This window comes from Camelina sativa, chromosome 3 (assembly GCF_030686135.1).
Source record: "Camelina sativa cultivar CO46 ecotype springtype chromosome 3, ASM3068613v1".
NCBI classification, from domain to species: domain Eukaryota; kingdom Viridiplantae; phylum Streptophyta; class Magnoliopsida; order Brassicales; family Brassicaceae; genus Camelina; species Camelina sativa.
In genome coordinates, this window is record NC_141882.1 from 30,914,584 (window position 1) to 30,928,931 (window position 14,348).

General features: G+C 37.3%; 4 protein-coding genes and 1 pseudogene across 10 annotated transcripts in view; 1 reads left to right on the forward strand and 4 right to left on the reverse strand.

Moving 5' to 3' along the window:
- Nucleotides 1–14,348, reverse strand: part of LOC104778406 (protein neprosin) — a 648,080-nt gene that overhangs the window by 356,155 nt on the left and 277,577 nt on the right. The window lies entirely within an intron of this gene.
- On the forward strand, nt 83–3,762 carry LOC104778467 (DUF21 domain-containing protein At1g55930, chloroplastic). Of its 3 annotated transcripts, none has more exons than XM_010502922.2 (14): nt 83–1,012; nt 1,106–1,203; nt 1,282–1,375; nt 1,447–1,524; nt 1,618–1,721; nt 1,834–1,915; nt 1,996–2,135; nt 2,221–2,299; nt 2,404–2,467; nt 2,553–2,644; nt 2,728–2,793; nt 2,890–3,006; nt 3,119–3,298; nt 3,375–3,762. In XM_010502922.2, exons 1-14 carry the CDS (start codon nt 470–472, stop codon nt 3,588–3,590), a joined length of 1,953 nt encoding a protein of 650 aa, XP_010501224.2. In that variant the 5' UTR covers nt 83–469; the 3' UTR covers nt 3,591–3,762. The 3 variants fall into 3 exon arrangements, 2 of the variants coding, with proteins under 2 accessions (XP_010501224.2, XP_087365091.1); XR_015595533.1 differs by having other exon boundaries at nt 208–1,012; nt 2,553–2,655; XM_087508965.1 differs by having other exon boundaries at nt 251–1,012; nt 1,451–1,524.
- LOC104778465 (cytochrome P450 708A2-like) lies at nt 3,637–5,910 on the reverse strand. Its single transcript, XM_087508977.1, has 7 exons — nt 5,579–5,910; nt 5,136–5,469; nt 4,896–5,048; nt 4,548–4,808; nt 4,353–4,445; nt 4,160–4,238; nt 3,637–4,069 (listed from the first exon to the last, which is right to left on the reverse strand). Exons 1-7 carry the CDS (start codon nt 5,779–5,781, stop codon nt 3,744–3,746), a joined length of 1,449 nt encoding a protein of 482 aa, XP_087365103.1. The 5' UTR covers nt 5,782–5,910; the 3' UTR covers nt 3,637–3,743.
- Nucleotides 6,273–7,574, reverse strand: LOC104778468 (F-box/LRR-repeat protein At2g40920 pseudogene; annotated as a pseudogene). Its single transcript, XR_015595547.1, has one exon. The product of XR_015595547.1 is annotated as an F-box/LRR-repeat protein At2g40920 pseudogene (transcript).
- Nucleotides 7,820–11,407, reverse strand: LOC104778469 (uncharacterized). Of its 4 annotated transcripts, none has more exons than XM_087509010.1 (8): nt 11,258–11,407; nt 10,685–10,729; nt 10,483–10,590; nt 10,277–10,342; nt 10,137–10,196; nt 9,941–10,038; nt 8,271–8,468; nt 7,820–8,138 (listed from the first exon to the last, which is right to left on the reverse strand). In XM_087509010.1, exons 1-6 carry the CDS (start codon nt 11,277–11,279, stop codon nt 9,986–9,988), a joined length of 354 nt encoding a protein of 117 aa, XP_087365136.1. In that variant the 5' UTR covers nt 11,280–11,407; the 3' UTR covers nt 7,820–8,138; nt 8,271–8,468; nt 9,941–9,985. The 4 variants fall into 4 exon arrangements, with proteins under 4 accessions (XP_087365136.1, XP_010501229.1, XP_010501226.1 ...); XM_010502927.3 differs by having other exon boundaries at nt 10,685–10,744; nt 11,258–11,374; XM_010502924.3 differs by having other exon boundaries at nt 9,941–10,196; nt 10,685–10,744.

Sequence of the window (14,348 nt, forward strand, 5' to 3'; positions counted from 1 at the left end):
ACTCTTCTTTAAGCTTGTCTATAATAGATGCTATATTTTTCTTTTTCTTTATTCTGTGATCTTTTACATATTTTGGGAGCGCACACACACATAACACATAATGCTATTGACAAGAAGAAACCGGGTTATGGCACCAAACAAATTGAACCGGTCTGGTATGGCTTAACCGTGCATAATATAGATAAGGGTGTTTATGTCATTTTAACCATCACTCTCTCTCTCACCTGCTCGGCGGATCCCGGAAAAAGACGCCGCCTTTTTCTTCTTCTCTGCAAGGTTTCGCAGGCACGAGAGTCCGACTCATATAATCTTAAAATCTCAATTTCATCGGTGCTTCGACCAACAGCTAAATCTTTCTTTTGGGTGTATCAAGTTACTCAAAGAATTATAAAAAAAGGAGGAGAATTTGGTTTACACTCTTATCGCCGGAGAGATTTGGATTTAATCCTAATAATATATATATATATATATGGAACTTGATTTATCTGTTCTAGGTCGTTCATTCATTGCCCCCAGGAGGAACTCAAGTCTCACGCAACTATGTCTCCAAAGATCGAATTTTTCAGTTCAGAGAAACAAGCAGCCCCCGCTCTGTGTCTTGTCTAGTTCCTCTAGTTCCAGTTTTATTAGATTCCGGAAAAGATGTGACTTTAGCCATAGAAATCAGTTTGTTGTGTTGAGTGCGGCTGAAGATCATGTGGGTACTAGTCAGAAACATTCAGATTCCGGCGAAAAGCTCGATTCGATTAAGATTTTGCTGAAACGAGGAATCGTGCTAGGAGCGGTGGTGTGTGGAGTTTTGTTGTATGGATGTCGGAAAGTATTAGCATCTACAAATGTGATGGATGTGGCTCTTAGTCAGAGCAAATTGTTGTTGAAGAATGCTTGGCCTAAAACTTCTCTGGTTCTTAAGCTTCTTAGGGAGCAAGGTTTGATATTAGCTGTGCTTCTCGGTCTTTCAGCGTTCTTCTCCATGGCTGAGACATCCATCACCACTCTCTGGCCGTGGAAGGTAGATTATTCATCTCCTGGATTTAGTAAACTGCTCTATGTATAGATATCGCCTGCTTCTTCAAATGTGGTGGTGTGATGTGTTTTGTCTCAGGTGCGCGAGTTGGCTGAAAAAGAGCCTGAAAATGGCGTTTTCAGGATGCTCCGCAGTGATGTTACCAGATTCTTGACAACCATACTTATTGGAACTACGTAATGCTACTTACTTGGAATCTTGTTTGCTTGATTTCTTTTGTTGTCTCTTCTTTAACTTCTTCGGTTGTTATTTAGAGTTGTGAATATTGCGGCAACTGCCTTGGTCACTGAAGCGGCAACAGCTATTTTTGGTGAAGCTGGTGTTAGTGCAGCCACTGGATTGATGACGGTACATATAAGTTTTACTTATTACTCTAGGCTGAGATTGCTATACAAGTTTTGAGTCTTGAATGATTATAGGTAGCCATATTACTCCTGACTGAAATAACTCCAAAAAGTGTAGCGGTTCACAATGCTCAAGAGGTTGCAAGGATTGTGGTAAGTTTGAATTAGTTATCATCAGAAAAGGCTTGACAAACAAAATATGCTCATATGATAAACTGATTTATGTTGGTTTTACTATGCATCTAGGTCAGACCAGTGGCATGGCTTTCCTTGATATTATATCCTGTTGGAAGAGTTGTGACATATCTTTCGATGGGAATTCTGAAAATTCTTGGTTTGAAAGGACGGAGGTATGCATCAGATTGGAGTTGTCTGTCCATATCAAAATATATTACTGTGCCTCTTTCATTGCTGAGAGAGCTAAGACAACTTACCTATAGTATGTTGTTCTTTTTGTGCTAGTGAGCCATATGTTACTGAAGATGAACTGAAACTAATGCTACGTGGTGCAGAATTAAGTGGGGCAATAGAAGAGGAAGAACAGGTAATGAGTTTGTTATGGATGTTCAATAAGTATTTACCAATTACCTAGACTTGTAATAATTCAAATGACACACGTTTCAGGATATGATTGAAAATGTGTTAGAGATTAAGGATACCCATGTTCGAGAGGTGATGACTCCTCTTGTTGATGTAGTTGCAATAGATGGCAGCGGCAGCCTAGTTGATTTCCATGAATTTTGGGTTACCCATCAGTACTCAAGGTTTTATATATTTTCACAGCTTTTTTAATGAACATTTTTTCTTCTTCTTAGGATTATTTGTTGTGCTCAAAGGTTTTCATCACAGGGTGCCTGTTTTTGAGCAGAGGATTGACAACATAGTTGGTATTGCATATGCTATGGATCTCCTAGATTATGTTCCAAAGGTCTGGCTGCTTCTTTTTCTCTGTTTCTTATATTTGTTTTCTTTTAATTGATGGCGAGTGAGGAAACCATAGTTGTGCACTTATGGATTATGTATGTTTTGAAGGGTAAATTGCTTGAAAGTACTACTGTGGTGGACATGGCACATAAACCTGCCTTCTTTGTCCCTGGTAATCTTCGATGCATTCAATCTTTTAGTTTAATATCTAAACCTTAGGCATTATTTGCTCACTCGTAATAAACTTTGATGTGCAGATTCAATGTCAGTTTGGAATCTTCTTAGAGAATTTAGAATAAGAAAGGTTCACATGGCAGTTGTTCTTAATGAATACGGTGGAACCATTGGAGTATGTTGCTGGTTGTCCTCTTCTTTACTTAATTTATCTCTCCTGCTCTCTCTTGTAAGGTTATCTAATTTCTCTCCATGCAGATAATAACTCTCGAAGATGTGGTCGAAGAGATTGTTGGTGAAATATTTGATGAAAACGATTCAAAGGTAGGTTCATCCTAGTTTCAACTTGTTGCTCTTCTTCAAGGGTTGGGTCTACCTTCTTCACTTAGTTTTTCACTTCCATTGTTTTGGGCTGATTAGGAGGAGATTCAGAAGAAAACGGGTTATATTGTGATGAGAGCGGAGGGGATTTATGATGTTGATGCCAATACTTCGATTGACCAGTTATCTGAAGAACTCAACATAAAGATGCCAGAGGTAATTTACTCTTTAAGCCGTGTCTTTAGTGTATCCCTCTAGAAAGCAGAACCATTCTTTAAGATTGCTTGTTGACAGAATATAAACTATTCTTTTGTTCCTCTTTTCGCAGGGCCATCAGTATGAGACAGTCTCAGGTTTTGTTTGTGAGGCCTTTGGGTATATCCCAAAGACAGGTGAGAGTGTGACGGTAGTTCTTGAAAAGGAGAACTGGGAAGAGAATGATGAACAGGAAGATGGTAAACACGAGCGTCACGATCAGAAGGAAAAGCACCAAGTTTATAGACTAGAGGTACATAATAGCACTCCCCTTTGCACCACATTCTGCAAAAACGCTTATTATATTCTCTAACAACCTTTTGGGACAGATACTAGCAGGGAATGCGAGAAAAGTGAGCGCAGTCCGGTTCGAACGAGTTAATGATATGGATGAAGTGTCAGAGGCGAGAGATGTAAAAAACATGGTCCCCAAGTTCATAAGAAAATGGAGCAATGAGGAAGATTCTGATGGTAATATCCAAGCCAAGAATGCCGTCTTTGAGGAGCATCTAATTGCTGAAACCGAAAATATGAAGAAAGAATAATGATAAAAGGGGAAGAGCCAGAGGAGGATGCACATTACTGTTGTAATTTTTCTAACTGAGAGAAGAGTAGTTTCTTCTTTTTACCAATAGTGAGATATGTATCCACACAACACAATACTAAAAAAAAGAGTTGAACAGTGATGAGACATAATTTTAGAGATTTTTGGAGATACTTATGTGTATCGGCTTGGAAAATCGAAGTAAGGGTGCTCGAATGATATCAGATTTCTCGATCAAAGAGAAGTCATACGTTGTGACAAGGTGGTGAAGATATATAGCCATCTGAAGCCTAGCAAACTCTGCTCCTGCACAGAGCCTTGCACCACCTCCAAAGGCCATGAACGTTTTAGAGCCAGAAAGCAATTCTTTTCCCTCCCATCTCCATGGATTAAAATCGCATGGTTGTTCATATATTTGAGGGTCATAATGTAGAAGAGATGGAATAACCAGTACAATCCATCCTGCTGGTATTGTATACCCTGCAACCAAAACATGCTTTTTAAATAAGATCATTGGTTACAAACTTGTAGAAATAATGTTCATGATGCAAAAGAGAGGATCTAACTTGCCTTTGATCTCCACATTACTCACAGCCTTTCTGAACATAGCAGGTGACAAACTTCCTAAACGAAGAGACTCATTGATAACCTGCAATCGCGACAACCAACTAAATGGCTTAACTACTGATGGATGCGCAGCAAGTTTGGGATTGTATGTATACATGAAATAACAAGCAAGTAATATAAGTAAACAGAAAGCTACCATGTGGGTAAAGCTCATCATGGATTTGTATTCTTTCCAAGTAACTCCAGACTCTTTATCAACTCTGTTTTGGAGGATGGTCTCATGCTCTCTCTGTTCAACGTAGTTAAGCTTTAAGCATATGATGATAAAGAACAAAAAGATCCAAACTTCTCAACTACTTGTTCACTACAGAGTTCTCTTAGTAAGAATTACCTTCAGCTCCATAAGCACTTTGGGGTTTTCAGCTATGAATTTCACAGTTATTGCAGTCATAGTAGAAGTAGTTTCATAAGACGCAATCAGTAAACTTAATATTAGCTCTACAGATCTTTCCTCGTTCACCGTATCGTCCTCTTTCTCCACTTCATTTATCATTGTCTCCATGAAGTCTCCATATTTTAAATCAGTCGATGTTGCTTCTTCTCTCCTCTCTTTGCACATTCTTTTTATCATCTTCATCACATTTCTGCGTGCCTTTACATAGGAAGGTGGATGCAGAGTGTTAAACTGTTATAACCAGACAAGTTCTACAGCTGACAAGTTATGGACAAGAGATCTTACCATAAGACCATTGTAAAGAGCGTTCCAAAAAGAAAGATCAAAAGGGGACCTAACCAAATCAAAGCTGAAATCTCTAAAGTTTTCGATAAGTTTGCTCTTAGTCTCAAGTTTGATGTCACTTATGATCAACTGGACCATTTGTTCCAATATCAACTGCAATACAACAAAAAGACAAAAAGACAAGTGGGTAAGATAGACATTGAATCGCTTAAAATTAGATGGAGTTAGGGTTTATTATACTCTTCCAACAGTATCTTTGACGTCTAAGACGCCTTGGAAGGAGATAGCTTTGAGATGCTCGCGTGTTGCTTGGTCTATTTTTTGTATAAATCTTTGCTTCAAACACTCATGACCGAGAAGCTGCAGAGCAATCTGTCTCATGTACCTGTGGAAGTCCTTGCCTTGTTTGAAGAACAAGTTATCTTTCCCAAAGATTGTAACAAGAGCTTCTGGATAACTCATGACAAAACACATGTTGTCTTGTTTGAGAATCTCAAAATTCACTTCCGGGTCTGTAGAAACAATCGTTTTAGAGCCGAGGATATTAGTCCGGAACAACGAACCACCACTGTACCTGAAGTACAAACCAGTGAGGGAGAGAGAGAGAGAGACAGTAAAGAAGAAAGAAGAGAAATGAAACAAAATCTTGAAACTTGCAGATGTCATAAAAAAAAAAACCCAACTTTGACATTCTTTTCTTGACAAATGGAGGGACTTCGGTGAAACTGTAAGGTTTGAAGAACTCAACGGTTTCTCCTATCACCGGAAACCCCATTGAACCCGGGGGTAGCTTGCCGGAGCAGTAAGGGTTAGCCCATCTGTAGAGCCAGAGACTGATCTTGACGACCAGTGAAGCTATAACAACACTCAAAGCAAAACCCCACATATCTCTCGATCTTAGTTTCTTTTACTAGCGATTGATAAACACTGAATTGTTCATATAAAATAGCTTCATATTTTGAGGAAGCAATATACAAGAAAACCAAATATTACAAGTTACTACTACGTACCATATACCTCCAAATTACAAGACTAACAATTATATACTAATACAGTTTTACCAATAATTGAGTATTATTACTTTGAAGTTTTTTTTTTTATCTACTTAGTGTTTGTTTTGATATTTGGATATAAATTTTAATTCAAGTTAGTTGAACAAATAAGAGATCTTGACGACCAACAAAAGCTATAGCAACACACAATGTAACAACCCGCATTTCTTTGAAATTATTAATTAGCTGGTTCATAGCAGCTAGTAAACACTGACTCTATATAAGTCAAGGAGCCTTTAATTTTTTTCTTTCAAATATAATCAGTTGTATTCTTAATGTAAACACACAAAAAAGCATACGTTAGTTAGAGGTAGATAGGATAGGATTAGTTAAAGTCTCCAAGAAGATCAAGATCGATGACGCTCTCACTCTGATCCATGAACATCACGTCAAAACGTCTATCTTTTTTCTTCTTCCTAAACCAGTGGTCCGGTATACCTTTGATTTCAATCTTTCTCATATCATTTCTTTGTAGATCATAACAAAGAATGTGAAAGGGAGAAAGCAAATCCTGTGGTATCAAAACAACCTTGCCACTTTGAGTAGTACCGTTTACGTGGAATACAATGTTGTTGACTAATTGCAGCTGACAAGGATGCAAAATCAGAGTCTTTTTGGACCATTCCTTGTTTCCGGCATCTTGCAGAATCCATAAAACCACCATGCCCTTGTCTCTTAGCTGGGTAGAGTCAAGAACAGTAAGTTTTCCACCATACTCTATAAGATTCACATTCTTTAACCTGAATCGTCCATGCAATTCATCACCGTCCATGCGAGGTACTTGGCTCATTATCAACTCTTCCGATATAACGTCGAAACTCACAAGCACATAATTATACATGTCAATCAAAGCGAGGTAATATATAACCCCATTGACAGACTGTCCTCGATGGACCGGGGTGTAGGGACAGAAGTCTGATGGGGTTGGAGCCACCTTTTTCCAGGAACCTCCTTGAGGTGTTAGGACAAAGACCCAATGCTCTGGCATGGTCGTTAGGTTTGGCGCAATTGAGCAGATTACTTTGTACTGGTCGTTAAGAGGGTTGTGTCCGAAATAGTAGTAGGCGATTTTCTTAATTACTCCTCGAGGTATGATGCTGGATTTTACAGCGGGTAAGGTGAAAAGTTGTCTGGTGGCAGGGTTACAGATTCGCGGTTTTCTCCAGAAGGTGTAGCACATGAAGCCAAGAAGATTCTGCGAGATGTACCCTCCCATCCGTGGGATGGTAAGATTGCGGTCAACAACATAGGAAGACGACGGTTTAGTAGTGTCTGGAGCCGAAGATAGGATTACATTTTTATGGTCCTTGTAGAGGTCTGCTAAACAGATGTAAAGACGAGGACGTGGTCGGGTTTGGCCCGTAAGGAAAAGGCTGCTGAAATATCTGGAGCAGAGGAGCGACGACCAAAGCTTTGAGAGGCACTTGAATCTCATCAGGGATTTTGTAGGTAATCTCTTGAGAATCTCAACCACCACATCCATTGGAATATCTTGTGCCTCGTTTCTTCTCCTTCTCTTCTTTCTCTCCCGTTTGATAAGCGACCAATCCATCGTACAACAACTATCTCGACAAGAGTAGCGCAGTCTTGGAGTGCAAGAAACACAATATTAGGGTTTTTAATTATACACTACTATTTTATTATTCCTCTTTTGACAAAACGACGACGCAGTGCATTCAGATACAGAAGAGGGGTTATCTCGTTTAAGACTTTATTTGACTTTTGAGGTAAATTAGAAAGAAAGATAGCTTCTTCGAGAATATGAAAGAGACGTGCAATAACGTATCTTGTAGGGTGACTAAATAAAACTTTCATAGATTCACATCTATCACTCAGTGAAATATGGAGATACTTAAGCGAAACAGCTTGGAGTAAGTGGACACGGTATGTACGATCGAGTTCATTCACCAATGCCTTTGAAACTAGGAAGTCGGAAGAGTTCATACCTGGAACACCCACATTCTTGTTTGCATCCCATTCTTAGATGGTAGACACTTTAAAATTTGAAAGAACAAAAAAAAAACTCAACAACTCCAAGATCAATCACAATAAGCAAGTTATTGGCTACTTGGGACAAATCATTCCTCCAAGTACCCAAAAGTATTCTGCAAGCAGAATAGGGTGAGAAAACCCCACTTGTGCTCTTGATTAATCGCGGCGGCGGGAATGGTGCTCATTTTACTCCTAATATCTGCAGTGCCACCATCGTTGCGAACGCCACCTCATTATAAATAAATGACAAGCAGATATATAGGACAATATATACTTGCACATATATAGACATATTAAAAGCATCAAATATCTCTATTAGAATACAAAATACCTTTTATTATATTCCTTTTGAGAGCTTTCCAAAATCCTTAAGCAGTGTGTTGCATTCCCCAATCTTAAAGGGGCTCCAAGTCGTTTCGCCTGCAAAGATTTTTAAAATTAACAATACGTATTGATTTTGCATTTACCTGACTCATCTGACCACTGATGGGATATGGCTCTAAATCACCGAGCGCCAAGGATAGCAATCCTGTCACCAGAAGGAAGCTCATTAGTATCAATTAATTACAATCTTTACACCAACAACAAACATTGTATTTAACAAGTACAAGTCTATAGTGCTGGTTTTTTTTTTTTTTTTTTTTGTCAAAAAAAAGTCTATAGTGCTGTTTTAGAGTGTCAATGGTAGAGTAACAAGCACATATCTATATTATATGCATCATCTACACCGTTGGGAAGACGTTGCAAATTTGGTATGCTTAGTGATAGTAAAGATGTCATGGGAACTGGAATACATTTAGTGCAAACAGAGAGGTTGATAAGTTATATGTTTCAGAGATTCCAAGCAATTCAGATTATGTTCCCGCAACACTAGTATCATAAATCAGAGCGTTATTTCAATAAATAAAAAAACCAAGGACACGCGAAATCAAGGCCAAAGACCAACCGGTTGCTTCGTTCATATTCTGTTACAGGACACTCAATGTCATTATACAGAGCAGAGTTATGATATCAATCTCACGTTTTTTTTTTGTCTTTAATCACATTCCTGTTAATTACCAAAGGGCACAAGTTTGTCAAGCTGCAGAAGAGCAATGTGTCTGTTGCATTTCCGCAGCTCCTTGATTTGTGTTTTATTATTCACCTTCAAGTTTGAGTTCTATTTTTTGATTTGGCTATAACTAAACACACAAAATATGTAAGTGTTTTGAGCATGAACTATAGTCAATCTGCAGATCTATGTGTGTCTGCTTTATTTATGGAGCTCCTTGATGATTTATTTTTTATGACTCATCTTGGTGTTTAGAGTGTTCTGATTTTAGTGTGAATACAAACTCTAGGAATGTGATGCAGAAATGTCTGCGGATGATACAGGCATGAAATCTATATAGAAGGCCCAGTTTTACGAGTGTAGTACAACTTCTGGTTGAGAGATCCAATTAAAACCTCAGAACCATCAGTCTTTTTGTAGGTGTAAAAAAGTTTTATTTGGAACCCGTATTGCCAATCTGGAATAATTGGAGGACGAGATACCAAGGTAAGGTTGTTTGACAGACTCAAAAGGGGACACGTGGGTCAAATAAAAGCATTGTAGTCAGATTTGGTGGATTAATCATTCTTGGTCAATTAACCTACTGGCCAAAACATTTGGGTTAATCTGCATAAGTTTGGTGATGTATTCTACTTAAATCCATAACATGCAGTAAAAAGGTATGTAGATAACTTCATGTAAGCAGTTGCAACCAAATGTAGAATGAAATTTGTTTAGGTAAAGCAGTTTGATTGTTTAGGGAAATGCATATATATATCAACAGAGTTATTGCCATCATTAGTCACCACAAACTATCGAAAAACACTCACTATATCTATATCAACAGAGTTATTGCGATCATCACCCACTAAAAGCTATTGAACCAAACACTTAAACAAAAATTATAAGGAAATGTGAAAGAGTTTCAGTGTTTCAGTGTCTATGTATCCATGTGGATAAGAGTTACTTACCTAATCTTTATTTGCAGGGAGAGCCAAAGATTGTGTTCTAGCTGGTCAGTCACCAGTTCTATCTTCACCATCAACATCATCATGCTTGACAGATTTACCTTGTAAATAAGAAGAAACAACATTTTATTAAAAAAAGTTGAAGCAGCAACAAAGAATGTCTGGTTTGAGAAGTCATCAGTTGTAGCTTCATCAATACTTTCATCTTCAAGCTTCACAGAATCAACTGCTTCATCTTTATTCTTATTCTTCGCCGCCACTATCAATTATGGAACAATTAGAAATGTAAGAGTTTGTCGCTAAACTAATTCATCAACCATTCAAGTGAAAAACGATTACATTCTTTGGCTCGACGGTTTCTATGATTCTTCTTGCCTCTCTTAGCTCTGCGGATCTGTCCAGATTCTATAAACAAAAAAGACCAAAAAACAAAAATCTCAATATCTAAGTAAAACCAGAATCATTATTCATAGCAAGAATATACCAGAGTCTTCTAACAACTCTAATAAATATGTGTAAAACCTAGTCAACTGGTTAATTTTTACCAGTTGCCTGCGCAGGAGGACCTGTACGGTCTGCTTCATCATCTAACCCTTCTGGCCATTCCTCTGCGCTCCTTTGCCTGCGTTTCTCGCCTTTGGAGTAAATTTGGTCTGAGAATATTTTATGACAAATAAACAAGTTCAAATTTCGGAATAAAAGCTCGGTTTTAACGTTCTATAAACATCCAAGGTTTCTTAGGTTTACCAGATGCTTTGCGCTGCTTCTTAGTTCTCTTCATAGAATCGAGCTCTGCAAAATTCAATACTAGTACAGTACAGTGGATCTTTCAATCAACCTCGGAAAATGAAATAAAAATAGAGATTCGATACAATTGAATAAATAATCACTGATAAATCTACATATCCAAATCAAACTCATCTCGATTTAACATAAAATTCGCACGCTCTATGATGCAACAACAACAACAACAATAACAACAAAGTCCCTGTAGATCTACAAATAATTCAGAAAACTACTCTGTAAATTTGGATTGTCGTTCGATTTAGCACTCAAACTCAAACCTCGAAATTAACACTCAAAATTTTCAATCAATCTCGATTTTATCGTGCGATGTAGCACTCAGACTCGCGATCAACCTCGAAATCGAACTAGGTCAAACTCGGATCTCAAAAATGAGATTCGTTAGGAGTTTTTAAACAACTAGTCCATCTTTCTATCTAAATCAAACTAGATCTGAATCCGATTCAAACTCAATCTGAATCCAGTTCGAACTCAATCGCACAAATTATGAATTCACAAGATTGTGAGAAATCTTACCACTAGTATCGCGCTTCTCCATTGTTTCCCCATGTCCCGAGAGTTTTTTTTTTTTCTTTCTGTTTCAAAATGAAGTGAGGGAGAAGGAGGGAAGAGTTTCGCTTTTTGTTAACTCGGGAAAACAAAAACAAAATGATCTAAATTAGCAACAAAATATCTGAGCTGGCGCGCAATTGGTTATGTGTCCTTCTTACCAGTCTGGAATTTCCAGATATACCCTCGGATCTTGCAAACATGAAATTGGGGTTTTTTAGGGGTGGACGTTCGGTTTTTCGGTTCGGTTTTTTTGGTTTACGGTTTTTTTAGTTTTATAAAAATGGAACCATAAAAAAACCACATGTAATTCGGTTTGGTTACGGTTCGGTTTTTTCGGTTTATGGTTTTTTTGGTTTCATCAGAAATGAAACCATATAAAAACCATATGTATCACAGTTTGGTTCAGTTTCGGTTTGGTTCCGGTTTTTAATGGTTATTTCATGCTTTTAAAAAATAAATAGTTGATACATAACTAAAAATAAATAAGCATAAAAGTAATTATGAATAAATATAAGTTAGGGAATAGAGACTTAGGTTAAGGTTTTGTTATTCGATAGATTAATAGGAGATCAATAATTAAAGCCCAATAAAGAAAAAAATTATTGATATTTTTATACAATATAAATTTATAAGCTTGAGAAACTAATTAGTAATTATATCTAATTATCCTAAATTTTTATAAAAAACCAAAAAAACCATTCGGTTTTACGGTTTTTAATCAGACCAAATGGTTAATTAAGATGAAAACCAAACGGATTTTTAGATTTAACCATAACCAAACCAAACCATTTATTTCGATTTGGTTTGGTTCGGTTTTTCGGATTTCGGTTTTTTTGCCCACCCCTAGTTTTTTACTTGTTTTTGCATAATATAAATTTATATTTAGGTCAAAAATCATCACCAAAAAAAAAATATTTATAATATTGATATACGTAAATCAATTTTTTTAACAGTATCCTACTCAAAATAATTAGTTGTATAGATGTGAAAAAATTCACAGATTTAAAAAATATATATGGTTTTGTTTTTTAATAACAATAAATATATATATATATATATATATATTTCAAATCATAGAACAAAACTTATATTAAAAAAACCCTTGTAAGTTGTAAGTTGTAACTAATTTACAAATTACGTACCCTTCAAACAAGTGTTATATGAACAAAATCATCATCTTGCTTATGATGATGATCCTCTACTCTCGGATCCTAAGTCTTACCGTCATCTTGTTGGTCGTTTGTTGTATTTGCTTCAAACACGACCAGAGTTGAGTTACTCCGTTCATGTTTTGGCACAGTTTATGCAAACACCACGTGAAGTTCACATGGATGCTGCTTTGAGAGTGGTTCGTTACTTAAAGGGCTGCCCAGGACAGGGTATTTTGCTTCATTTCTCCCAGGAGTTAACACTTGATGTTTATTGTGATTCGTATTAGAGTTCTTGTCCGGTTACTCTTCGTTCTCTTAGTGCTTATGTTGTGTTACTTGGTGGTTCGCCTATTTCATGGAAAACTAATAAACAAAAGACTGTTTCTCATTCTTCCCCAGAATCCGAGTATCAAGCCATGTCTTATGCTCTCAAAGAAATCAAATGGCTCTGCAAATTGCTGAAAGAATTAGGCGCCGACCAAGCTGCGCCAGCTTGTTTGTATTGTGATAGCAAAGCTGCTATTTATGTAGCCACAAATCCAGTTTTTCATGAGCGGACTAAGCATATTGAGAACGATTGTCATGTTGTTCGTGATTCGGTTCGTGACGGCATTATCTCGACACAACATGTGCAAACAACAGAGGATCTCCCTGACATTTTTACGAAAGCACTTGGTCATGATCAGTTCCTCTACCTTATGTCCAAGTTGGGTACTCAGGATCTTCACACTCCAAAGTGAGGGGGAGTATTACTCGATAAGCTCGTATCGTTTGTGTTGTGTTCCTAATCTTATTGTGATAAGTCCAAGTCGTATATTTGTAGGAGTCTTCGACCTTATCTTATTCAATGGGTCTCTTGTATAAATACCAAAGTTCATATGTTAATAAAATCAAGTTGGTTCGACACCTAAATTCTATAGTTACCCTATTTGAATTTAATTATCTATGATTCGATTAGTATTGCTAATGTTTTCCTTCAGTCTCGACAACCACAAACTATCAATATTTCAAAAGAGGCATGCTCAAATATTTAGCGTAATTTGTGGGGGTATTGAGAATTATTAAAACATGAGGGAGACAATTCAGAAGTTGTAAACAATCATGTGCATCCCATCCAGATGTAGATTCAAAGACTTGTATGAGGATTAAACATGTACGCTTTGATAGATTCACATCTCTCACTCACTCACTGACATCCTGAAATATACTAATGAGTATCGGTTGGTTTGGAGAACCCAAGTACTGGTGCTTGAATGATATCCGGTTTTTCAATCAAACAAATATGGCTATATGAAGCCTGGCTGGGTTTGTTCACTCTTATGCCGACTACTCCCTGTTTACTTACTCGCGTGGTGATGTCGAACTTCGGTTTCTCGTATAGGTTGATGATCTGCTTATTTGTGGGAATAATACACGCATGTTACAAAGTTTTAAGGATTACTTGGGAAAGTGTTTTCATATGAAAATTTTGGGTTAAGCCAAGTATTATCTTGGTATTGAAATTGCTCGAAGTTCTGTGGGTATGTATCTTTCTCAGAGAAAATATGCTCTAGACATCATTAGTGAAACTGGTCTTCTTGGATCTGAACCGGCCAGTACACCGATAGAACAGAATCACAAGTTGGGTTTGAGTAAGAGTGCTTTCATGCCTAATACTGAGGCTTATCGGCGTTTAGTTGGTCGCCTCATTTATCTTCTTACCACTCGACCGGAGCTAGCTTATTCAGTTCACATTCTTTCTCAATTTATGAAGTCTTCGCGTATGGATCACTGGGATGCGGCTTTACATGTTGTTCAATATTTGAATAGTGCTCCATGTCGTGGTATTTTGTTGAGCTCCAAACCTGATTTGACTCTTACGGCTTATTGTGGTGTAGATTTTATTACTTGTCCTCTCACACGTC

Excerpts from the sequence above, each read along its gene's own strand:
- LOC104778467 (XM_010502922.2), top strand. The coding sequence starts at position 470 with ATGGAACTTGATTTATCTGTTCTAGGTCGTTCATTCATTGCCCCCAGG. Across the intron at positions 1,204-1,281 it reads ACCATACTTATTGGAACTAC|AGTTGTGAATATTGCGGCAA; the intron begins GTAATGCTACTT and ends GTTGTTATTTAG. Across the intron at positions 1,376-1,446 it reads CAGCCACTGGATTGATGACG|GTAGCCATATTACTCCTGAC; the intron begins GTACATATAAGT and ends GAATGATTATAG.
- LOC104778465 (XM_087508977.1), bottom strand. The coding sequence starts at position 5,781 with ATGTGGGGTTTTGCTTTGAGTGTTGTTATAGCTTCACTGGTCGTCAAG. Across the intron at positions 4,446-4,547 it reads AAGTGCTTATGGAGCTGAAG|AGAGAGCATGAGACCATCCT; the intron begins GTAATTCTTACT and ends TACGTTGAACAG. Across the intron at positions 4,239-4,352 it reads TGATGAGCTTTACCCACATG|GTTATCAATGAGTCTCTTCG; the intron begins GTAGCTTTCTGT and ends TCGCGATTGCAG.
- LOC104778469 (XM_010502924.3), bottom strand. The coding sequence starts at position 11,279 with ATGGAGAAGCGCGATACTAGTG. Across the intron at positions 10,745-11,257 it reads GGAGAAGCGCGATACTAGTG|TATTGAATTTTGCAGAGCTC; the intron begins GTAAGATTTCTC and ends GTACTGTACTAG. Across the intron at positions 10,197-10,276 it reads AAACCGTCGAGCCAAAGAAT|TGGCGGCGAAGAATAAGAAT; the intron begins GTAATCGTTTTT and ends CATAATTGATAG.